This window comes from Phaenicophaeus curvirostris, chromosome 6, assembly GCF_032191515.1.
Source record: "Phaenicophaeus curvirostris isolate KB17595 chromosome 6, BPBGC_Pcur_1.0, whole genome shotgun sequence".
Classification (NCBI taxonomy): domain Eukaryota; kingdom Metazoa; phylum Chordata; class Aves; order Cuculiformes; family Cuculidae; genus Phaenicophaeus; species Phaenicophaeus curvirostris.
Genome location: NC_091397.1, coordinates 25,333,812 through 25,359,819, shown reverse-complemented (window position 1 = coordinate 25,359,819; position 26,008 = coordinate 25,333,812). Strand labels below are relative to the sequence as shown.

Below are 26,008 nucleotides of genomic sequence, written 5' to 3'. Positions count from 1 at the left end.
ATGAAGGAAAGCCAAGAGAGTTGGGATTGTTCAGCCTGGAGAACAGAAGACTGTGCGGAGACCTTACAGCAGCCTTCCAGTACCTAAAGGGTGCCTACAAGAAAACTAGAGAGGGACTTTTTAGAAGGGCATGTAGTGATACGAGAACAGGTTTTAAACTGAAAGAGGGGAGATTTAGATTAGATATAAGGAAGAAATTCTTCATCATGAGGGCGGTGAGGCACTGGAATAAGTTGCCCAGAGAAGTTGTAGATGCCCCATCCCTGGACACATTCAAGGCCAGTCTGGATGGAACTTCGAGTGACCTTACCTAGTGGAACTTGTCCCTTCCCATGGCAGAGGGGTCAGAACTGGATGATCTTTAAGGTCTCTTCCAACCCAAACCATTCAATGGTTCTGTGATTTTGTAGCCACTGTTATCTACATGACTTCAGCATACATTGCTCATTTGTGCCTGCTATAGACATACTGAGTTCTACACAAGTGTGCAGTATAATAAAATCAGTAACAGTAACAATCTGGATTCGATAGCACTTTACTTCTAAGCCTATGTCATGAGCAATATTGAAGAATCGTTTACCAGAAGACATCAGTCCCTACCCTATGGCACTAGGGTGAGATGGATAATCCACAACAGCCTCAAAGACAACTATTCCTTCAACATTACACAGGTATAACTTCATAGAGATAAGAAAAATATAGGCAATTTTGTAGCCAGAATAATATAAATAATGTATAAATATATATATTTATCTAATAGAGTTCTTAATTTAAATTGTTACTTATTTCAGGTGATGTGATAAGCAATTATATTGATATCTCTTATCACCATTTGCAGAATTGTGCTTGTCATTTGTGACAGTTTACACACAACTGGCATCACTGGATGCCAAATACAGGTAAATTATATTGATTGGTATCATTGTGGTCATTAGTAGTAATTTCAGTTGCTCTTAAAGTTTTTCCTTCCTTCTTATCCCAGCTTTCTAATCCATGGAATTGTGTAAGGCAGACCAAGTCTTCCCCTTTCCAAATAATTGGTAAGTATTTATTACCTAACCAGGAAGATACAGAGGTGGGTCCACTGATGTGACACTGTAGACAGTCATCAGTATTAAATACTTGCTATTAAATGTTAGAGAACAGTTAGCTACGGGTTTTCCACCTTCCCAGTGCTTTTCCATAATATATCAAATGACTTACTTGTTCAATTTTAGGCATTTTGTGGCAGCTGCTGTTAGTGTTTATATACTATTACTGTCTTTGTACTTAGGAACTGTACATAATCAGAAAAGCATACAGCTAGACAGGGGGTGATCTCAGGATCACCTAGTCCATCCAGGTCCTCTGGAGCAGAATCAGATCATTCCCAAAAGATGTTCGCCTCTTTTGGTTGCCTGATGCTGTGCTAGAAGACTTGTACTTAACCGTATGCTTGTCTTTAGAAGTGTTTTTTGATGCCTGATGTAGGTCTGTGCTGTAAATTAGGCCAACTGCTTCTTGATATAGATCAATAAACAGCACAGATCTGACAGATCCATACAAACCAATAGATGATACAACATAACTCAGTTATTTCTACATACTAAAATACAGGTTTCTGTTGCAGCTGCTGAACGGCAGCCATCCCTCCGTCAGATGACTGATAGGACACTGTACTTCTTTGGAACTTTAGGGCAGCAGCTTCTTACCACCTCCCAGCAGTTTTACACTATTCATTTTTTCTGCAGTCAAACACTACATAATTTCAACTTAATTTTCATTACATTTATTTTTGCTGACTGACACCAGTGATTGTATGTGGTCCTATTTCTACTTAATTTATTGGCTAAATGTTCATTAACTTACAGTGATACCATACTCTGGGCATGTTCCTATCTCATCCACCAGTTTTTCTAGCACACTATCACAAATGTTACTGCATTTTTCACCAAGCAGGAACAAATATGCAGTCTCTCTCCAAGATGTGATTATACAGATGGCATGCTGGGGTTCTGGGTGAACTGGTAATTTCCAGATCAAATTTATTTAATTCCCAAGTGCAGCATAAAAAAAAAAAAAGGCTTACTGGCCACCCACTGGATAAATGCCATGTGGGCTCTGGGATAAGGCGTAGGTTCTTTCTGCATGACAGAACAAAACCTGCAACTGGAACACGTTTAAGAACTTGCTCCATGCATTATCTACATCCAAAGTCTGCTCCCTTTCTGTGAAACACTAACAGAAGAAAAATTTGTAAAATCTTGTATTAGTCACTGTTACCAAAAGATAAGACTATGTTTACGTGGGGCCAGATCAGCTGAGTAAAGTCCTGCTTTCTGTGGCCAACTTTCCTGATCACAGCTACACTCATAAAACAAGTCATATCATGAGTCATTTTCTAAGACCTGAATGACAAAAAAAGTTTAGGGCTGGGGTGTACAAATCAAACAGGGGTTTCTTTGAAAGCTTACATGGACAATATCAGCTTTCACAGCTAACGATCTGCCTCTGCTTCTCTCCTACACTGAATAGAAAACAGAGGTTAAGAATAAGCATTCTGCAAAAGGCATGAAGAAAAAAGCATGCCACCATGCACTGAATATAGATGCACATATGTAAATACACTTATCTGAAGCAGATGTAAAAGTCACTAAAACAAATAAAGAGAGCAGAATAGAAGAGGGAAGAATCTTACCCACGCCAAATGTTGATATACAGAAGTGTAGAATACAATGACAATGAACAATGACTGAAAATTAGGGAAAACACTTAGATGAAAATGTAATGCAGGTCCCTTCTGTACCATGTCCCTCAATTGCTGACTATTGCCAGCTTCAGGGTGGCCAATATTTCTGCTCCTATGAGCCCCATTCCAAAAAAGCCTTAATCCTGAAGCCAAGACAGATATCATTTGGCTCAGCACTCTGAGCTGAAAGGAAGAGTGCCAGCTAAAGACCACAGATGGGAGATGGCACCAGCTCCTCAAGAGTCCCACCTCATGCTGCACGCCGCAGGGTCCTGGGATGAGCTTTGCAGCGCTTGTCTCAGCAGACCCCACTGGCTTGCTTCTCCACTTTCACTCCTGTTAGGAGTTTGGATTACCTAGCAGCGGCACAATCCAGCTCCCAGTCCTGTGGTGTAAAATGTGCCACTGGGACCCCACTGCCTTGGACACAGTCTGCAGCAAGCATGTCACAGTTTATTTACCTTCCTGCTAAATCACTGGATCGGGGGTCCAGAAATCTCCGTCTTTGTGCTCTATTTTTTCCCTACTGATCTGTAGCGCAATTTTCAACAAATCTTTCCCCTTCGCTGTCCTTCCGTTTCCCTGACCCTGCCTGCAAACAATTTGGTGCAAAATTGCTTTCAGTGTGATGCTGCATAGCATGGAGTGCAAGAGGTGACTTAGTTCCTAGTTGAAAACTTTGAGGTAATGATGCAAATACAACTACCAAGCTGTTTTCTTGACAATAGGGATATATTTTGCCCTTGATCTTCAATCGTGTAATAACCCCCAAGTCAGCTTTCTGAAGAAAGCCAATTAAGTTTGCTGGCTCTTGCCTTAAGAGCTGGATAAGAAAATCCAGCTAGTGGATTCGCTCAGGTGCCTTCTTTGGAGTATCCAGAGACTATCACAGCAAACAGGCATGTGTTAGTTGTAGGCGTGCTTTTCACGTTACATGTTTCTTGGCCTCTCCTGTTACTGGTAATTACTAAACAATACACAAACAAGTATGGGGAAACATGTATATGCGTAAATGCCTAACCTTAAGTTATGGTTCTTTGTACTAAGAAGCCATAGCCACAGTATAGTTTATTACTGTAATAACAGAAAGATACAATTTGTGAAACATAAAATTATCTGCTTTAAACAAAGGTTCTGATTGGAAGTAAAATAAACTAAACAATCATACTGTAACTGGCTTAGATACCTTAACCACTGCCAATTATGCAGTGGCTACATGCATTTCACATGGATTAGACTGTACTTTCTCTCACTTGAATTAGTTAAAACATCATGTGACTGTTAATGAATTATCTTTCTGTAAATACAATTTAGATTTTTTTGATGTTCAACTATCTAAGAAGGTACATCTGGAAAATATTTTAATGTATCACATTGGAATTCTTAGTGTTCATTTATGCTGCGTTTCTCCTTATACCCATTCTTCATTAAAAGGAGCTTTAAATTATTTAGCATATATTTATAGTCCATTTTCACACACATATAACTCAGCTCAAGATAGGTACAAATAATTATTTCCCAAGTTTGGTATGAGATGTGGTATCTGAATTTTACAGCAATAATTTTCTAGGTAATATAAATACTAATTGGTTCATTTATGAAACCTCTTCCAGCTTGCTAAAGGGAATTTCCAAAAAAACATAATTTGTGCTACCACTTTAAAACAAATTCTGGCTATTACACATTCTAAACATTCACATTCACAATAGTTGACTGATGTCTTTCCACTACAACAGTAGTTGGTCTATCATCAGTTTAGGTGGTTCCTTGAGGATAACTGCCCAGAAAAATTGGTTAAAAATCATATTAACTGAGACTGAAGATCCAAGTTAACAAACAAAACCTGGCAATGATGCCATAATCAAAGTGTACTGTTTTCCAAAAGCTTTATGAAAATCTGTACTTTTAAAAGGAAGCTTTATGCTCTTTTGTAGAACATTTCTTGGGAGATTAAACTGAATCCCCAGTAGAACCTCATCTGTTGCCGAAACACAGATAAAATACACAAAGCAAAACAACATATTGTCTCTCATCCTTTCTGAAACTCTTAGTCTATTCATCACACTTCTTGGTATTGCCCACCACTACCAGCTTATTTTAATCAACTGCTTTATACTCATTCTGGTAATTGCTTTTTATCCATTTTTACACCACTGGCTTATTCATTTTTTCCAGCAAAACATTACAGGCCTCGTTTTATGGAAATGATTTCTGTACAGCATGTAACATAATTTCTTTTTGGTTTTAATGGACTTTGATTGCAATTTAATTCAAATAATACAGTAGGATTTTCCTTTCTAAATGCATATCAATATAAGTTGTTTTTCTTCTTTAATGTGATTTTAAAAAGTATGGAAACCTAGAATTAAAAATACTGTAATTAAAAAATACTCAAAAACATATTTTCACAATGAAAAAATTGATGGAAAGTCAGCAAAATATGATGTAGAAAGAATTTTCTTTCCTTCCTCTTTTGATATGGATTCCCAAATTTTTGGGTTTGGAGAACAAAAAATACTTTGCAGTTAAGTTAAGTTTAGAATTAGGAACAAATGGCATTTGGAATTAATTTCATAACGATATTTATTAAGCTTCTAAAAACATTAGTTTTTCAAAATAGCTATAAATTTATAAAAATTAAAATGTTTTCAGTTACACAAGAAATAAGAGGTACATCGATTTCTCTGTGTGAAAACTTCCATGCTGGTAAGAAATAAATGTATACTTACCTTTTCTAAATCAGAAATATTATGAGTAGAATGTTGCTTTCATGGAAACAAAAGATTAAATATTTTAAGAGGTTGCCATGAAAACAAGAGGAAAAACATTATTTAAAGTGCATTTTTTCTGATTCGTCACTATTCTAAAATGTACATTATTTGAAACATCTTTTTAACTTTGAACTTTAAAACAAATGTAGTAGATTTGATATTTGAAAAAAATTCCAAAAATTCATTTCATTAATTTCAGCCTCTACAACAAATTTTTTGTAATATCATCCATTCTGACTCACATGTATATTTAAACATGTTTGGAAATTTATTCCTGAAATCACTTCACTTTTATATAAATAAAATGGGGAAAATTGGCCTAAGTCAATCTAGAGGTTTATGAAGTTTTTTGAACTCTGTTTTTTGGGAGATGAAGTGGTTTGATTACCTGATCCTCAGGTGAAGAGAAAGAAAAAAAAAATACTCGTACACCATTTTTAAAAAAAATTCCCTGAAAAAAAATATCTGAGGATCTTATAAAGCCTCATCAATTATGTGGCAGTTTTAAATTCATTCAGTATGACAGCACGAGCATTATAAACTCCCATGGCAATCTCTACTGACACCATCATGCAGAGAGGCTGATAAAACACTTCCTTAGGACAGAATCGTTACATATACTCCCCTCAAAATATTGGGACAACATGGGATGAAAGGGTGAGTTTCTATTGAACACTATTTATTAGGAGAAAGATACATCAGCACATTTCAGGACAGAGGTAAATGTCAGGGGACTGCAGGAATTTCCCTTCAACTTCCATCCTGAATGTTAAGCTGCAATTTATCTGACCAAAGGACCTGGTGTCCCTCAGTCCCTCCTTGGAAACAGCACAGATAAAGAGTCCTACTGGAGTTTAAATATCCAGAGATCTTCAGGGGGAGACAACCACCGAGATTTAACTTCTCCTTCCCCAAATGTGAAGTCTTTTGCATGTAAAGTGAGACAGACAACATCCCTGGAACCCGAGAAGGGGTTTCTGTACCAAGCTTGTCATGACGGCCTAATTATTAGGTTAAAAAAAAAAGAAAGGAAAGAAAGGAAAATAAAGGAAAGAAATAAAAATAAAAGAAAGGATAAATGGAAGAGAAGGGGAAGAAGGTGAAGGAAGGAAGGATAAAAGGAAGGAAGGAATTTAAGAAAAACATAAATGTTACAAAACAGAGCAGAGCACTGAAGAGACGCAGTGGATGTACATGTGAACCTTGCAATGTGATTTTTCACATCTGCTAAAGAAAGGATTTGATCTGTGTACTTTAATTTTTGACACTTGCACATCTAAAGATTATGGGGTTTGCTGTTGACTTCACCATCTTTTTCTTATAAATCCTGTACTTCAGAAGCTGTTGAGGTATTTCTGTGATTTCAAATAAAATATATTATGAGCATAAATTAATTTTTGCAAAGCATGCATGGTCTCCTGCAAACACAATGCCACTGGCCTTTCCCTTGAAGGCATGAGCGGTACCAGCCCCCTTTCTCCAGGGGAAATAGAGGTCTCCTACCTACTCTCTCCTACCTGCCCCTAGCTGCTGCTTCCGAACTTCTCAGAAGTAGGAAGGGCTCACGGAACTCCTGGGGTCAGTTTTGAAGCCAGGAGAACAACATTTCTGAAGCTATAGGATTTTACATATACTTGGTGGCGCTGTGAGTCCAGACAGAGGAATTATATGCCTCCGATACGATTTTTTGTTGTTTGTACAGCATTATATCTATTTTCTCAGTTGTTCTAAATCAGTATATGATGCCGAGTCCCTGACATACCCTTTTTTACTTATAAATCACACTTTGTTAAATTACACTTACCATTCTGAGAGGGGATCTGGGTTTGCCCTCTCCATTAAACCACCGTGACAGCTGGTTCTGGGGCTGGACCGTAACCATCCTCGAGGTCCAGAAAAGCACGTGGTGGAGGGTACCAGGGGAATTAGGTACTTCAGATGTGCGTTTTCCCCCACGGCGACGGAGCAAATTGGCATCCGCTTTGTGATTTATTTACTTTTCGATATTTTTAAGAACCGTCTCCCTCACAAACCCTTCTCCGTGGCCAGAGGACGGGCTCCTCCGCGCGCCCGGCCCTCCTCGCCCCGCGCCTCCCCGGCTCCCAGCCCGTCGGGGAAAAGGCTCTGCCGGAGGGGCAGCTCCTCGGGGAAGAAGCTTCTTGATTCTTCCCGAAGGCGCTGACGGGCGCTCACTTCCTGCGGGAGCTCCGCGCTCTCCGGGAGAGCCCAGCGGCGCAGAACGATCCGCGGGTTTTTTTCAGAAGGAAAAAAAAACGCATGTGTATCTCTACGCGGTTATTTCCCGGGATGGTTTAAAATGAAACCCCACGAGGGTTATTTGGCGGCTGGAGCGAGGGGAGCCCCGCTGGGACCCCCCGGGGCGCCTCGCCCCGCGCTGGCGGCGACCCCGGCGGTTTGCGGCCGCTTTCGGCAGGGGCACATGAAGGATTTCATTGAGTGCGAAGACAGAGAGCAGAGACAGAAAGCAGAAGGAGGCGGCTGCAGCCTTTGTAGTCGGGGAGGAATGCGGAAATGTTGAAGCACTATGTCAAACTTTTTTGAAACGGGGTCAAGTCACATTCAGCCAGCGTGGGAAAGCAGGAAAAAAAAAAAAGTTGAGGAGAGGGAAGAAAAAAAAAAAAAAAAGGCATGAGGCCGGTGCCGCTCCCAGGCTGAGCGGAGGCCGGGGAGCGGCGGGGCCGGCGCCGAGCCCCGCACCGGGCGGCTGCGGTCGCGGCGCTGCGGCTCCCGGGGTTGATTTCGCGTTGTTTTTTTTCTCCCCGGGCAGGGTGGGAGGAGAAAGGGACGAGCGCCATCAGCGCCGAGGGGCAGCCCGGCGGCGGGAGGATGCGAGCCGGGGGCGGCCGAGCGGAGCGGCGGCGGCGGCGGCAGCAGCAGCAGCGGCAGCTACCTGTGTGGCCCGGGCGGCCGCTGCCGGGACCTGCCGGAGAAATCGCGGCGTGAAGGGGCAGCCCCCGGCTCTCCACCCCGCCTCGCTCAATGGGAGGTTTGTTTTAGGGAGGACTCACCCCCTCCCTCCCCGGCTCCCCCCGCCTCCTCTCCCGGGGGCCGAGGATTATTTGGGGATCTGGTGGCGGCGGAGGCGGCCGCGGCGCGCACCAGGTAACGCGGCGCTCCATGTGCTCCCGGCCCTCCCCGCGGGGCCGGGGCCGCCTGGGGGCGGTGTGGGCCCCCACCCCGTGCCGGCGGCCGCGGGGAAAGGGCCGGGGGCGGGGGGGGGAGGGAGGTCGTGTCACCTTCTTCGCGCCCCCCGTGCCGCACACGCGCTGCCCGCGGAGCGCGGCTCGGAGCCAGCAGCGCCCCCGGGGCCGGCCCCGGCCGCGCGCGGGCAGGGCGAGCGGGCTCCTCGTGTCCCCCCCGCACCCCCCTCCCCCGGCCGCGCCGAGCCCGGCCCGGCGGCCACGCACGCGCGCCACGCGGCTGCCCGCCGCTGGGGGGCGCCCTGGGCAGCGGCGCGGGGCGGGATGCGGGGCGGGATGCGGGGCGGGATGCGGGGCGGGATGCGGGGCGGGATGCGGGGCGGGGCGGGATGCGCGGCGCCGGTCGGCGGCGGCGGGGCAGGTGTTCCTCGGAGGCGGCGGGGCCAGGCGCGGCGATCCGCTCTCCGCGCTGTCCGGTGATGCTGCGGGCGGGGAGGTGCGGGGGGCGCGGGGCGGTGCCTCCGGCCGCGGCCGGGGGGAGGCGATGGGCAGCGGGCAGCGGTCTCTCTCGGAGCGCTCTTCTTTTCGTTTGCGGCTCAGGTGTAAGGTCAGCATAAACGTGAAAAATACTTCTGGTTTTATGAGGGCGTTCGAGTTAGGTTCTCCCTGGCCGAGCCACCTGGGACTGTTTAACCCTACACGGTAACGATCCGGCGTAGGAGAGGGTTGCGGCCCCAGGGGTCACGGTGTCGCATTAAAAAGGAGGATCTATGTGCAGTTTTGTGAGGGCGGGGGATTTGTGTACAGTCCTGCAGAAAGTATGGATGGAGCTTCCCGCGGTGCGAGCAGAGCGTGCTGGTCCTTCAGACCATCTTCCATCGCGCTGCTCTGCGAGGAGCTGCCCGGAGAACGTTCAGCGGTAGCTGGATCTGCGGCCAAACCCCCTGCATGTTCCTGGGTTTGCTGAAGTGTAACATTTCTGAATCTACCTTTGGCACGCAATGCTCTGTAACGTGTTATTATCATAATTTAAATATGTGCATATTTCTCCTCCCCACAGGCGCTTTGAGGCAGGAACTTGTCTCTCGCAATGTGTTCGTACGGGGCTGAGCACAGGAGAGAGCATATAAAGGCTGACTCCTCCAAGTGCTACCATTTACAAATAAGTAGCAATAATATAGCATGGGATATATTTTCCAAGACTCCACCATGTGCACTGAAGAAACTTTTGAGTCCTGCAATCCTGACATACGTTCCTGGAAATAAGTTCCTCTCACACGTGCATAGTCTGCCTGTCCCCATATTCCGTGTCTCAAAGGGTCCCCACCTTCAGCCCATTATGCAGTAAAATCCCTGGCTGCTTTTTAGCTGCGTGTTGTGGCCTCCTGTACAGACCTTGATATCTATGTAGTGTTGGCCGTGCCAGGACTTTTATATGTGTGTCAACCTGGTGGTTCTCTTTGCACTGCGTTTTTGGATGTAGCTACCTACCACATCAGTTTAATTTCCTCTGGTTTTAAGTAATGCAAAGTAATGAATTAAACTAAACTCACTTCTCTTGCTTGGTTTGTCCTCCAGATCTAGTTGACTTCAGACAAACAATGCTCCCAAAGACTGTATGATAATTCCTGGTGGCGGAAATAGAAGGTGCCTTGGGGCCTATACAGCAGAGGAAGAGGAGGCCAAGAGCTCCCCACTGCCCTGCTGGCAGAGGTACCGAGTGCGCGGCACATCTGCAACGTGAGCAGAGTGCTGCTTTTCAGAAGGTGAGCTGCCTTGAGGCACTCAGAGCACAGAAGGAAGAGGAGCAGCACCAGCATGGATAAGGACAGCACAAACGTGCCTGACCAACAGTATGAGTGTGTGGCTGAGATTGGGGAAGGAGCCTACGGGAAGGTGTTCAAAGCCCGAGACTTGAAGAACGGAGGTCGTTTTGTTGCACTGAAGCGGGTACGGGTGCAGACCAGCGAGGAGGGGATGCCACTGTCCACCATCCGAGAGGTGGCAGTTTTGAGGCACCTGGAGACGTTTGAGCACCCCAACGTGGTCAGGTGAGGAAGGACCAGTAGGGTCCTGGGTTTTGTACATTGGGCACGCAGGGGTCTGAGTACATAAATGGACTGGACACTACTCTGGGTTTGTGGATGAAGTGAGCACTAAACTGGGTACACGAAGTGTGGTTTGAGGTTTCAGCAGGCCATAGTTCTGCCTGCCAGACCTCACTCATCCCTGTGCTTTGCATCCCACGCACAAACACCCATCTCCAGAGGCATAGGTGTGTGACTTAAGTGTTTGAGTGAATGGGCAAGTAGCCATATATACAGTATTACCTTAGGCATAAGAGAATGAAAAACCCCAACATTTCTCTGGTTTTGTCTCAGGTATTAGTTCTGTTGGCTGCAGCTGATTTTTAGCTGCTCTATTCATTATCAAAATTGCAAAGATTATGAAGGCAGTAGTGGAATGTGCATTCCACCTTTTTAGATGTTTTTATAAAGGGTTGTTGATTATTGTGTTAGAAGTAACAGATTAAGACTTTGAGCTTTGCAGGCGGCCTTCCAATTGAATATTGTTTGACTGGTACGAATTTTACCATGTGCTGATAATTGTGCTACCAAGAGTGCAAATGTGCAGATGTCAGGCCTTGCTTGCGAAATGGTGGCAGTGATGTCAGGATGTCCCTTCTGTCATGTTGGTTGCATAAACCCCAGATAAACAACCTGTGTTCTTGAACAGATTGTCTCAATGGTAAGGCTGGCCCTACCGTACCCGTTACATTTTTCTATAACTGGACACCTCCATCAGCCTGTGAGCATCTTTTGTTAATGTTACAAACTTTAAGAAGTAAGCTTCACTTTGCATATACCCTGATACACAAGACCGTTTCAGTCCTGGAGAAACAGACAATCTGAAGGTAGAGGTGACCTTCAAAATGGCTTGTAGCTTTGATCCTCCTGATTTAGAGTCTGAGATGAGGGGGTTGAGATTAAGCTTGAGGAGTAAAGGTGAGACAGGGAATAATATTTAAAATACAAAAGTGAGTAGCTAGAGATAAATTCTTTTTTGTTCATCTGTTAATAACCATTATTTTTGACTGGCATCTAGTAATGCCAGAGGTTTAGACCATAACATTTAAAAAGTGGGGGCATCTTAGTTTGGGCAACATGTTGTATTTGATCTCTGAATCAAGTGCCTTGGTTTATAAAGGAGCACACACAAGATTCTTCTTTGGCAGTAGAGATAACTGAGAGTTTCTAAAATCTTTGAAAACCAGTCCAGTAATTTATGAGAGTGAATTGGTATTTAGGTGTACAGGTTCAGGCATTTAAGTATCTGAAAACTGTAAGCCTTGTTTGGTAATAATTCAACATAACAATAGTTATTAATTTTTCTGCTATTGAGATCTTTCCAGAAAAAGATTCTTTGAATAACTTTCTAATTCTGAATTCATCAAAATCATGAAAAATTAAATTCTTGTTTTCCAAAGAGCTGTTTGATGAACTGACTATGCAGCTGCAGGCTTGTTTTGCTTGGTTTTAAGTGCAGTGCAATCTTGACACAGCTGTGTATAAATATATTGAAACTTAAAATATTAAAATATTTTTACAAGTTTGAATGAAAATTGATTGTCTGCAAGCATTAAGTATGTCAACCAGCAACATGAGAATGTAGCGTCTATATAAAAATCTCTGAAAGTGTGTTCCAGGTCCTCATAGTGGTGATGGCCTATGCCTTTTCTATAAGCAGCATTTCAGATGCAAGGGGTTGGGCTGTGATCTGTCAGGTTGCTTGGGACGTCGGCTGCTCTTTTTCCACAAACAGGCAGGGAATATAAGAAGTATTTTCAAACATTACCTCTTCTAAAATGTGAGAAATGTTATTTAAGAACTATCTCTCTTGTGCATGTTTTTAATCTGTAGAGCAGTTGAAGCTATAGGTACTGCTTTGGAGTGGCTGAACTCATGTCTTTATAATGAAAGAGTATTTTAAACTATTTAAATGCTCCAGTTCTGTTGCAAAATATGGTAGAATAGTTTGTAATTTATTGGAATTAAATGTCTATTTTTGTATTATGTAAATATATCCAGGAAAGGAAATACTGTAAGAGAAGATCTTCAATTTTAAGCAGCTGATTTAGCTGTATTTAGTTATTGAGCGCATTATGTTCACAAAAATATTCATTGTTTGAGCATACGTTCTGGAAACTGGTGTCATGACCAGCCTAGTAAATAAAAATAATGACGAATTATCTATGTACTGGATTAAAATTTACCTAATTTTCAGAGCACTGGGATGACTACAAAAATATTTGAACATTATAGACCACTGGCCTGAGAGAAGTAGGTAGAAATTGCAAATACAATATTGAATCTGTTACCTCTGTGTAATGGCATATGTGATCCATGAATTGTTCAATGAAAACTGACAGTCATTCTCTGAGTCAAAGTTTAGACAGGCTTCAAACAGATGAACTGCATATACCCTGTGTTCATCTGTGGTACTGTGGCATCAGCTGGTAGCAATGACAGAAATCACAGGCCGCATCTTATCATGCTGAACTTAAATGGTAGGTCTGGGACTCTCCAGAGAGTGCAGTAAGGAGCTCAGCTGTCCAGGGATTCTCTGTCTCCATGAAGTGGTGCTGAACAGTTTGGTAAGGAGAAGGCTTTGTACTTGCTATGCAGAGGTAGAGCTCAATGGCTTTGTTGGTCACACAGCCATGATGCAGGACCAGTATTACTGCTGCAGCCCAAGATTGTCATAGTGGTCGTAGATTCCCTTCCTCTAAAATCCTGAGAAATGCTTAGAGCCAAAACTGTTCTCCAGTGTTTGGCATTTGGGATGGAAAAGAATTTTCTCCATAAAGCAGAACTGCCTAAATAGCACAAAATAACTTTAAACAAAATATTTACCGTATTTTTCCATGCTACTTCTCACTTCTTATGAAAGCTTTGTTTTCCAGTCTATCATTTCCATATTTATACAATGAAAAGATGTGTTTGTTGCAGCTCAGTTTCTTTTCCAATGATAGATAATGAAGCTAGGTAGGATTTCACTGCGCAACAAAGCAAAAAGAGCTGCAAGATAAGGAGTGAAAGGAAGTCTAATCTTCATTGGAAGTCTCTGGACTATTGACTATTTATTGACTTACAGGAGTAAGGCCTGGTGGACTAATCTACAGTTTTGTAAGACTATCAGAAATAGTATATGGAAAGGCATGGGAAAAATACAGCTAAAAGTGATCAAAATCCTCTTCTGTTCACATTTGCCATGGGACTCTGAAAAGGTGCAATACAAGATAGAATACTGTAATACTTGAGTGCTTGTTTTCTGAAATTTATATATTTAACAGTTTTAATATTGTTAAACCTTAAGCAAGTAAAGCTAACCTGCCGAGTTGTATGTTTTCACTTTCTGGCTTATATTCTTTTTGCTTATTATAACTTTTTTAGTATCTTCACGGGTTAGTAAGTTTTTAAATAACCAGAAATATCTTGAAGATAATCTGTTAGAATATAATCTAATCTGAGTCATTATTTCAAAGATAAGTATCAGAAATCTTGCCATTCAAGGTCATCATTATATAATAAGGAATTAAAAATCTTAATTCTTTTCTTGCTATTCACTTGCAGAATAGGTGCCCCAGCTAATTGACTAGGGTTCAGCAGTATGATCCACCTAGCTGGAAGTGTAACTATTCTGTAGGCTTCCTCAGTGTGAGTGAAACCCAGTAACTATGGGTATTTGTACAATTATGCCATGTCAAGGGTTTATGTTATTTTGTGTTGAAATATAAATAACGCTGTAAACTGCCCTCTGAAAGCAATACTGTTGTGTTTCTTTTTCCCTGCTTTTGCCATCCAGTGGCCCATGCTCTTAGCTCTTGGTTTGCACTTGAGTACTTTTGGAGCCCATCAAGTGATCCCCTTGGCAAGGCAACCTGAGTGTGGGGAAGAGGCTGGGGCACACGTGACTCCCCTGTCCCCATGTGACATGAAGATCAGCACTTGACTCTGCTCAGAGGTCTCAGAAGTCTAGAATATCTTAGTGCTTAGAACTGCATTATGCTAAGAAAGAAGATGCCTTTTTATGTGTCTGAAATTCTCTGTCTGAGCTGATAGAGAGAGCATTCAGAACATATTGTAACATCACATCAATACCTAGTTAACCTTCTGCAAGGCAATTTGAATTTGTAGTTGTTTTGATTTGTTCTGTTCATGACACTGAAATTACAGGGGAACATGCAGAAGGAAAGTAATTTGAAAATTCAGTCGCTACTTTTGGTTTTTGTTCTACTTTGTGGTGACGCTAATACTGGCTGCTGACTTTATTACTGTTAAAAGACTGATCTTCTCAAAAGCATTGAGATGTTTCATCCTGTCAAGTGAAACGTTTCTATTTTAGGGGGTGTTTGTCTCCAATGAATTCTGCTTCCTTCCTTACTTCCTTTTTCTGCCAAGCTAATGTTAAACATTTAGCATGTGACATCATTCTTGCAGATCAGCAGCGTGCTGTATTGTGCGATATAATTTATTTTTGTGTAGCACCACTCATATGGCATCTGGCAGGCCCCTGGAGAGAAAGAAATGGTTGCTCATTGGTGAGTACAGGGATTGTCTTGCACACAAAAAGAAAATAAGATGCAGAGATAGAACAAAGCAGAAGAAACTGAACTTGAAACTTAAAGTTGCCCAGATTAAGGCAATTAGTGCGGCAGATGAATTTCAGCTGAGGTAGAAGAGGTGGATGAGTAATGGGAAGGAAAAATTGAAGGAGCTTCAGAGCCAGTTTTAGTCTAACACAAACAGGATGGTCTTCAAGGCAGATGTGATGACAGGAAATGCCTTGGCAGGAGAGGTATTTCCAAGCTGTCGAGCAGTGGTGGTCAGAGTGGAAGGGAGATGGTCCCTGCACTGACCTGCCACTGCAAGGAGGGACACTGCAAAGGTCTTGGAGAGGGGGTGCTGCCTTTGTGGAAATGTGGCTTCTCTGGTGGCAAGAGGGCAAGGAGGAGTGTGGTAGCTGACACTGAACAGGGTTTGGCAGTAGGCTTTGGAGAAGTTTGTTAAATTGGCAGAGGACATTGTGAAATGACTGCACATGAGCGCTGGCCTGCCATCATCTGCTTGTGACCCTACAGTTACACAAAATAAGCACATACAGGGAAAGTAAGTGATACTCTTCCTGTCTGTATGAATTGTTTATTAGTGATGGATGTGATGATTTAGTTTGAACACGTGGCCTGCGAGAAACAGGACAAGATAAGAGCATGTCAGGAAGGAAAGGTTGAATGTGGAATAGCCTTCTGACACTTAGGAAATCCAGTTTCTGGAGTGAATACAAGCTGTCTTCAAAAAGTATTTTATCTTACTCTGAATCTAAGCCTTTTCAAAAAGAAAACATGTTTCCAGTCTTTGTGTGAGTAAATGTTAGATGTTTTAGGTGATGTCCAGTACTCCCTTCCTTCTTTAAATCTGTGGATGGTTGTGTATATGCTGTTTTTGGAGCCATTTAGTCTTGCTGGATCCTGCCCAGAATGGAAAACCAGCTCATTTTGCTACAACCATTGTTGACAGCCTGTGACTGCCAGGCAAAGTGTAGGCATCTCTGGATTAATGGAGTGGGGTCCAGGATTCAAAACTGAGCCTTGAAAAGGACAGGAGAATGGATGCTTTACCCCAGCAAAGAAGGACCAGAGTAGATAAATTAGGACATTCCTATTTGCTTCATGGTACCTCAGTGCTGACTACGGTGCGGAATAGAGCGTGGAGAAGGAAAGTGCTCTTTTTCAGGTGATTGAGAGAAAGTAGGCTGGAAGCTGTGATTTAGCCAAGCACTGAGGCATTCAAGTACACTCGGTAGGATTTAAGTCGTTTGAAGTTTAGCACAAATGTAAGTGCATTATCAAATAGAAATAGCTATGGTTAATCATGCACTGAATTTGATAATGCTTTTCTGAAGAGAGTTCAGGGATAATATACATAATAGGAATCACAGAAATTTATTCTTATTCATATATTACATTAACTGAAACCCTATTTCTAGTATTTTTTTCTATTAAAAGTTAAAATAAATAATGCTGAATAAATAACATAACTACCCTGATACAGCAGTAATTTGAATTTGATATTAAGAGTGGTTATTTGTCTTTGTAGTAATTCTTAGTTGACCTAATCAGTTCTGAAGTTTTAAGATTATTTTATAAAGTTATATAACCCCAAATAAACTAGAAGTTGCTGTTGACTCCAAATCTTTTGCAGCTGTATATGGAGCATTCGATTTTTACTCTTTGTACAAAATCTAGCTGATTTCCAGTTTTCCTGAACAATTTGATTCTTAATGATCTAACAGATTATCAAAACATAACTGTGCCCATGTACACATACAACTAAGCAGTGTTTTTTCATTCAAAAGAGAGGAAAATTCTCCTATATCAGTTCTTCATATATTTTTCTTAAATTCTGAAAAATACTTTCAGTTACGCATCCATGATTATTTAACAGCTATACTTTTAAACTATAAAGTGTTTGTTCTTAATAAACAAACAAACCACTTTAGAATTTTCCAGGGAGCATTTTTTTTCCATTGTGTACTTTGACATTTTCCGTTTGGGTGACTGCCACTTGGGAAGCTTTTGATGAGATGATCATCAAAGTGTGGAAATGGGACTGTCAATTTCCAAACTGTTTCAAAATACCTCATTGCATCCAAGTTATTGTATTGATTTATTGTATTGTATTTATTTACTGTTAGCCTTTGAAAATTTGTCCCATCCTTAGAAATATACACAAGGAAATATTCTGCTAAGTAATTCTTTTAAAATCAGGACTTAAAATTCTAACACAGTTAGAGCACATTCTTTAGGTGGAACAAAGGAGGTTTTATATGAGCAATAAGAAACTTCCAGATGATGCTTTAGATGTATTTTCAGGGTTTTAGAAGGTGGGTCTCTAGCCTAAGAAACATCCTACATAATTCTAGGAGCAGGTGATGATTTCAGATACCTGAATACAGGGTATATTGGAATGTGCTGGTTTGCTTGTATTGGTGTAGTCATCCTGGGGTAGATTTCCCATGACATACCTAGCAAGCCATACCAACTTAGCAAAAAGTTCCATGGTGTTTTAAAAGCATTCACTGACTGCTTACCACTCTAGATTTTTTTTAACAGGTGACTGATATTTTCTTAGTAAAAGAAAAGTAAAAAAATAGCTGGCATATATATTCATCTTTGCAGGAATTTCCCATATTTAATGACTGAAAACTCAATTCTAGTGCTGATGAATCATATTGAGTTTAAATGAAACCTCTCTAGTTTGGACTTTTGCAACATTAGTCAGTGTTACATGTCAGAATGTTACATGTTTTGATAGAAACAGAGAAAGTAAGCGAGAAATAGAATGGAAAAGTGTATGTGATTTTTTCCTACCTTTTGTGTGAAGCTTTGGCTAGTCTTTTAATATCTATTTGAAATGTGGTCACTGTGATAAATAACTGAAAGTATTGGTTGCTGTTTAACAATGTCAGGGAATTCCCTTCTTCCTGAAATCAATTAATTATAAACTGGAAATTTCAGTACTTTGTTTACTTTTTCTTAAGTTAGTATATTTCTAGGCACTTTCTGTGAATGCAGTTCCTAGCTGCATTGGTGCTTTTGTTTTTCCTCATCTGTGGAGCCAGGGCTCTACTGTAAGGATAGAATTCTAACACTATTTTTTTTTCCCACATTTGATGTGGTATTTTGCATACAGCTGCAGAGTAGACAGTTACCTTTGAAAAGAACATTTGGCTGGTTTAATTTGATTAGAGCAAACCACCTCAATCATTTCTGAACTAAGACCGTTTTCATTTTAACTTGGCAGTAGGAGTTGGGAATGTACTGACTGTGCTTAGATGTTTGGGGGAGGACTCGTTTGGATACACAGCTACGGTTGAAGCGAAACAACTTCAGAGGACTTTGCCCAGTCTGCTCCTTCTCCGTAAAAAGAGAGGACCATGGAGCCGTTGAGTGTCACATTTAACTTTCACTCATTATGAGAAGGAATTGGACTCCTTGTGAGTGTTTTTACAAAAAATTGGAAACCCATAATGCACAGAAATATATAATCATACATTTTTTAAAAACCTCGTAATTTTAAAAACAGAGGGTATGGAAGTCTATTATTTGCAACAAAGTTAAACATCCCTAGAAACAGCATTTTGAATAAAGTTCTAATAAAATCCAACATAGAAATAGAAATACTGTGGGTTTCTCATGTATTGTATCAATGTTAAAATTGTATACCTTTTAGTGTTAATAAGATTCCCACATTCTGTCATTCTCCTAGCTTTGACTTTCTGCCCCTTTCCTCATTATATAGATATATTGTGATGTATTGTGATGCATATTAAAGATGAAATCAGATTCTTCAGATTTACAGTATTATGTATTTCATATGATTATTGCCTTTCACTTGTCCTCACTCTTCAAATAATTTTCCTAGAAGAACTCTTATGGCTGTCCAGAACATCAACGTGTCTCGTAATAAATGACAGTCCTTCAATAAATTAAAGTCAGATTCTGTTCTCCAGCAAAGGTGTTTCTGATCCTTAAGTGTTCTGACTTTGCAGTAGTGGATCATTATACATCCAGTATTTTAACCAGAAGATTGCAGTTGAAGGAAAATCTTCTGGTTATTCTTGTATTATGTTCTAAAAACTGGTATGCATAGTTAACTGCTCTTCTATGTGAGCAGCCTAACACTCACTGCTAACAGGGGAATTGCATCCACATCTTCCAGCTAATGAACTGGAAGAATGCAGTTCTAAGTTTAAGGCTTGAATTTCCGTTGGCGAAGTTAAAGTCCATAGAGCTACACTGATGCAAACTGCTCTGGTTGTTCAAATCATAAATTCCCAATGTTAATGTGAACAAGAATGCATTTGAGCAGGCAGAGTGGGCAGAGGTGTCCCATCAAGCATGCACGTTTGAGACTTTACCATTCAGATTTTAGACATTGCAACTATTGAGTTCACCGTACTGGGGTATAAAGATAATTCTTTCATTATGAGGTGTTTCACTGATAGGGACTCAGAGTTTCTGTTGACCTGTTTCACTCCTAATTACATTCCCTTTCAGCACCACAAGCTATTCCTCTTTGTCTTAGTATGTACTCTCTGAAATATTTGAGGTGTTGTCACCTAAGCAATATGTGTTCAGTTCTGGACCTCTCACCACAAGAAGGATGTTGAGACTCTGGAGCGAGTCCAGAGAAGAGCAACAAAGCTGTTGACGGGGCTGGAGAACAGGCCTTATGGGGAACGGCTGAGAGAGCTGGGGTTGTTTAGCCTGGAGAAGAGGAGGCTGAGGGGAGACCTCATTGCTCTCTAGAACTACCTGAAAGGAGGTTGTGGAGAGGAGGGTGCTGGCCTCTTCTCCCAAGTGACAGGGGACAGGACAAGGGGGAATGGCCTCAGGCTCCGCTAGGGGAGGTTCAGGCTGAACATTAGGAAAAAATTTTTCACAGAAGGGGTCATTGGGCACTGGAAGAGGCTGTCCAGGGAGGTGGTTGAGTCACCTTCCCTGGAGGTGTTTAAGGCACGGGTGGATGAGGTGCTGAGGGGCATGGTTTAGTGTTTGATAAGAATGGTTGGACTCGATGATCCGGTGGGTCTTTTCCAACCTGGTGATTCTCTGATTCTATGTAAAAAGCTGTGCTTACCCGTGAACTTCAGGTTGCATCACAGGCATAGTCATTCCAGTGCTACATACATCTTCCTTTCTCAAGAGAAAATACTTCTATAGCTACAATTAGATAGTTTCTGATTGTTATACTGCACTGAAAGTTTGTTTAACTTGTTATTCATTAGCACAGCACTAGAACCTTTATTATTGATTTCCAGGTTCCTTTGGCATGGTCAGAGTTAATGACCTGTATTATTTTTCTCTACTAGGAAGTAGGTTGTAAGGTGAATCTCATTTTGCTAATTTTATCTAACAGCATATTTTGTTTGTATTTGAGGTCTTTACGATGTAGAGATTGAGCAGCATCTGCACTTTTAATTAGTGTGTTTTTTATCCTTAGATAACCTTCTAGATTGTTAATGGAGATAGGCCTACACACTGATCTTTGTGGTTTCCTTGCAGACATCTCTAATCAATTTGTTGCCTTAATGTTCATCTCTGCTTTTTATAAAATGCTTAGCAACAAGTTTTGATTTAAGAACTAATACCCATATCTAGATAGGTTTGAATCCATGACTGTGGTCTAAAAATTAGCATTAAATGTCTCATTAAACTTAAAAGATTTTGCATTCTTGGAAGGGCTAAGACAAGTTAGTACTTCTGCAGAACTGAGCACCTGTATATCTTCATTGCAGAGAATCCCATTCATTACATGCATTTGCATTTGTTACATCATTTAAAAAAAAAGTTACCTGATATTACTTAATTCTATGCTGCTTATTATTCACATTGTCTGTCTTCTTAAGAAGTCAAGAAGGTTTTATTACTTTTTAATTTTATTTGGCCAGATTAAAACATCTTTTAGACATGTCATTTGTTTTGAAAACAAACCTTTTGCAGTAGTGAAAAAAATATAAACAGAAATTAGGCTGAAACAGAAGACTATGGCAGTATAACAGCAAAAATGGTTAGGAGTTGCACAGAAGAGTCCGGTAACCCCTTTGACTAAAAATGGAAGGTATTTTTGGCTACAGATAAAACCCAAATAGGTGAATAACACTGAGAAGGGGAGTCTTTTTTCGAGGATATTTTAAATATATTGGAATGTCCCAAATCGGTAGGAAATTGTAATGCCTGTAAGAAAATGCATTTTGAAGATTGCTTGGTTTCCACTAACCCAAAGTTGAGAGTGGACAAGACCATTCTGCAGAAACAAAGCCTAAGTTATAAAAAGTAAATTTATATCTTCCACTGTTCCCTAGATCAGTGAAAGGATATTGAGCCCATAATTCTGGAAGAAGCTGGAAAGCCAATTAAGTTTACTAAAACACTAATAAAGGACAATTTCATCCACTGTTCATAATAAAGTGGACAAATCGGACAAGGTTTAAAGACAAAACTTATGGAAACTGTCAGTGAAGAAGCTGTTCCTGGACTATAAGGAAAAGAGATCATTCTCTGCATAGCCTGAGGTAACTTGCAATAGCTGGTTAAAGAAATTCTTATATTGAAGGCCCACAATTATAGTGGCCACTATAAATCTGCTATTTTTGAGAAAGGGATTCCCAAACTTGGTGTAGTAACAGTAGGCTTTAGAAAAGAGAGATTAAGAAACACAAGGTAATAAAAAAGTCATCAGTCAAGAGGAAGGATGTGAAAATGCTCAGATTTAACATGGTAGGTACTTAAATAGAGATTTGTAGCAGCACATTTTGCCACTTGGGACATACACCTTTTCCTGGTGTGGTATTCTGCCTAGTCACTGGAAATCCTGACTGCTGCTTTGAATCTATAGCCTCTTACTGGGTTCTGTAGCAGGACAATTTAAATGCATTGGTTCCTCAGACTCTTCATGAGGGGTGGGGGATATCAAAGGGAGACTCCAATCTTTCTCTACCCCGTTTATGGCTCTGCTCCTGTATATCATGATAGATGCACAGTAGGTAGATATAGCCATGCAGAAAAAAATAAAACAGCAATGTAAGATAATTGTGAGGAGACCTCTAATCTTAAGCAAGTATATATTAAAAGCATACTCCATCCTAGTCATTTAGTCTCCCCATAGTGGAGAGAGAGAACACACTTTCTGAGAGTAATTCATCCCACAAACCCTCCATGCCCACGCTGGAAGAGAGTGAATTACCCTCTGGGAATGCCTGTCTCTCTCTTGTTGAGAGCAGAGAGCGCCCAGGTGGCTAATGCAGAGTGGGTGCCCAACTGTAGCCTGCTCCAGTTGTATGAGATTAATGCCAATCAGTACAGTTCAAGTTCAAAGGTGGAAGGTAGAAACAGTAATAAGGAGTTTGTACAGCAAATAAGAGAAGTTACAAAAGCAAACAGGGAATTATTTAGGGGGTGAGGGAACAAAAACCTGAAATCAGAGGGCATTTGAACTTTGAGAAATTAGAGGAGGCAATCAATTAAGAAATCAGAGTTATAGGGGAACTTGTTTCTTTTACCGAAGTCTATAGTGTGTGGATTGTTGGTAGGCTTTGTACATGACACTTTTTGTATCAGTTGGCAAAAGTTATGTGCTTTTCCTGATAGCAGAGGGTGGGTTTCTGTGAAATATACTGACTTCAGACAATCTACTTCTACTTTGCACTTGGCATTAAAGTGCTAAGGGGAACAAGATGTAGCTGGAATGGGTGGGCATTGCCTGATCACCTGGTACCCAATTCTAAGCTCCAGCAGAAGCCATTTTGGTCAAAACATGTTAATTTTTTCCAAGAGGAAGAGGAGCTGAAGATGTGTGTTGGAGAGGGATGGTCATGTAACCTATAGTGGCTTAAGGCATCTTCCAAAGCTTTCTGAGATGTAGTTTTTCTTGCATATTTTTCTCATTTCTCTTCACTCTGCCATACCGATCTCATAGAGGATTTGCTGCTAAGTGGGCTGATTATCTCATTATTGATAAAATACTGATGCTACTGATGCATTGCCTCAGATTCCTTTCAAGCAAACTACATGATTGTACAATCACAGGTAGTAGGAAAATTCTGGCATCTAACTTATATCCTACTATGAATTATCCAAACCTGAGTGCTTGGAAAGCAGTGGCACTATACTTTTATGTCTTGGAATAATTTTTTTGGAATTTAAAGTTTAATTTTTCCATAATCTCAAAATGTATCAGCCCACGTTGCTTAGTAATAGCCTGCAAAAATAAAATCAATCAATAATGCTAACAGATTTTGCTCCATCATTTTTTATGTTGAGCGTCTATTGGAACTAGTTGTTTTATAGATTGATTTACAGAGCTTGAAAACTGCTTTTTTATTATGGAACTGCTAAGACAATATAATTGTAGTGAAGCAAATAAGCTGCTCAGTTAAGCTCTTTGGATATGCATATTACTTGTGTGTGTTTACGTGGAAAAGAAAAACTGTAAAAATTTCAAAATTTGAATTTGAAGAGGTTCAGAATTATTATTTTGTAACATAGATTAGGATTGTTAGACACGTAGAACTGCAATTAGTTTAAAGCCCATGTCTTAAAAATGTCAGAACAGTTTTCTTTTTTAAAGTTCAAAGAAAAAAATTGAAAGGGAATCAGGGCAAGCCAGGAAAAAAAAATATCCCAAAAGCTAATTGTTTTTAAAAAGTTACATGACATTGGGAATTGGAACTGAAATGTCATCTCACTCTTAAATATAATAAAATAGTAAATTTTATTGAATGTATTCTGTAGAGACTAAATGAAAATTAAAAAGCCTGATGTGAGCGGCAAAGAGCCCAAGCAATATCCAAAAGTGTAAACATCTAATGGCTTAACCTAACTGAGGCACAGTCTGCTGCAGCAGCAACTGAACAGGGGATGTCAGTTCTTGGAAGTACCAGAACTAATTTTTGAAACAGGTGTCTTTTTTCCTCCTGTATGCAGTACAAATATATTTTTTAAGGCTTTAGGAAATGTTTAGGTGATGGGATCATGCATTTCCTTTTAATATTGTTCCTTTTTAAAATTTTTCAAATCTTGTAAATTTAAGGTCACTTGGATCTCTTCTTCTTTCAAGCATGAAATTAATACCTTTAAGCTGCATTATCCACTCGGTTCCAGAACTCATTCATCCCAGAGTACATCCTTTATACAAAAATATTGCAATATCATCTTTTCAGGTTTTAAATAGCGGGTCTTCTTAAAAAGACTGTTGAGTCTTGAAATAATTCAACTAAAATTTTCGGAATGGACATGATTCTCATGGCTTTTCTTATATATTGGTCACTGTAATTTTTACAAGTCTGAAAAAAGTGTTCTTGTGCTTTGGAAATTCTAACTCCATGACGTTTCTCTGCCTCCTGGAGTGAAAGCACACAAGCAGTACTGCGCTTAGATCAATGACCATATACCGTAGGGGCTCACATACAGAGGCATTTGTGGAAATGAAGACTACTGCGTCCTCCTGGATTTATTAAAAAAAAAAAAAGAATCTACTCTGTATATTTCTTCCAAATTGCCTTGTAACAGTTCTCAGTCAAATACTTTCATGGTCCAGGCAGAAATTCTTATTTCAGAACATATAGATGCCGGTTGTGATGTTCGAAAACCAAGAAAGAAATGCCTGCATGGAAAGTGGAGAAGGAAAATAACCAGGAAGTTTGACTTTTCCTTCACAGAAATTCTGTGATAACTCAGGAAGCGGCTGAATGGACCTTTATAAAACATATGAACTAAGTCACTTCTAAGTGGAGACAGCTGGGGTCTATTTAATATCCTGTGTAAAATGGTAGAGGTCAGCTTCCTGGAATAACTTTGGAGTTTTATTTCACAAATACCCTACTGCTGCAGGGACCTGGGGTGACGGTGAAGCTCTTGAACTAAAATGCACCATAAGGAAAAGCTCCAGAGCCATAGCTCTCTCTCTAGCTCTGCATATGGTACAGGATGGCAGGAAGCATCTGGTGGCCTGTGGTATCTCTGTATCCTTATAAATCTCTGTCATGTGAGTGCTTATTAATGCAGGCTACTAATGTCAGATTATTCTTCCAGTCATATATTCTCATGATTTAAACTTTGGAATACTAATTGAAAATTGTCAAGAAGTAGAACATTGGACGACAAGTCCCATCATTCTCAAATGTACTGACAACCCAAAATACCTGGATTAGTTTGTAGTTTGGGACTTTGGATCTTAAGTCACTCAACTTATCTTGACAGCTTTATGATTTTTTCTTGCTCTTACAATTAAAGCAGCCATATCTTTACTGTCTAAGACCACACATTTCCCTAATGTACATTTCCCTGTTTCTGTTAAGTTTTATCTTTCTTGAATCCTTGAGTTTGGAATCTTGTTTTATTTTCCATCTCCTGCTATTCCAGTGTATATTGGCCATGTGGGTGAAAAACATGTATTTATTTTTGCAGGCCAGTGCACAGATAAGTGTTCATGCACACACACACAGAGAATTACATGATATAGCAATTGATAAAATTCGTAGTTCAGTGGCAGCTTGATTAAAAGCCTGTGGCACGCAGTACGTATGAAAATTCATATAAAAATTGAGGGTAAATGATGACATCCAGTACAATTAACTACATTTCACGGTGTGAAAATTTGGCTTTTTCTTGACTACATAGTTAAATAGAAGATAAACGGAACCTTTAAAGAAGAGCTAAGAGGGGTAATTGTTTCTATTAGATTGAAAAGAGACGGAAATTAGAAAAAAAATAGTAGCGTGTCAGT

At 40.6% G+C, this 26,008-nt stretch overlaps 1 protein-coding gene across 3 annotated transcripts in view; it reads left to right on the top strand.

Moving 5' to 3' along the window:
- The first annotated feature begins 8,360 nt into the window (after nucleotides 1–8,360).
- The window catches only part of CDK6 (cyclin dependent kinase 6), a 140,811-nt gene continuing 123,163 nt past the window's right edge, over nucleotides 8,361–26,008 (top strand). Inside the window, exons 1-2 of one of the 3 annotated variants that reach the window (XM_069859633.1) lie at nucleotides 8,361–8,506; nucleotides 10,239–10,711. In XM_069859633.1, coding sequence (XP_069715734.1) covers nucleotides 10,479–10,711 — 233 coding nt within the window. In that variant the 5' untranslated portion in view covers nucleotides 8,361–8,506; nucleotides 10,239–10,478. Of the gene's footprint in view, nucleotides 8,507–8,564; nucleotides 8,623–9,115; nucleotides 9,137–10,238; nucleotides 10,712–26,008 lie in introns of those variants that run through there. The other 2 variants (XM_069859634.1, XM_069859635.1) reach the window with 2 other exon arrangements.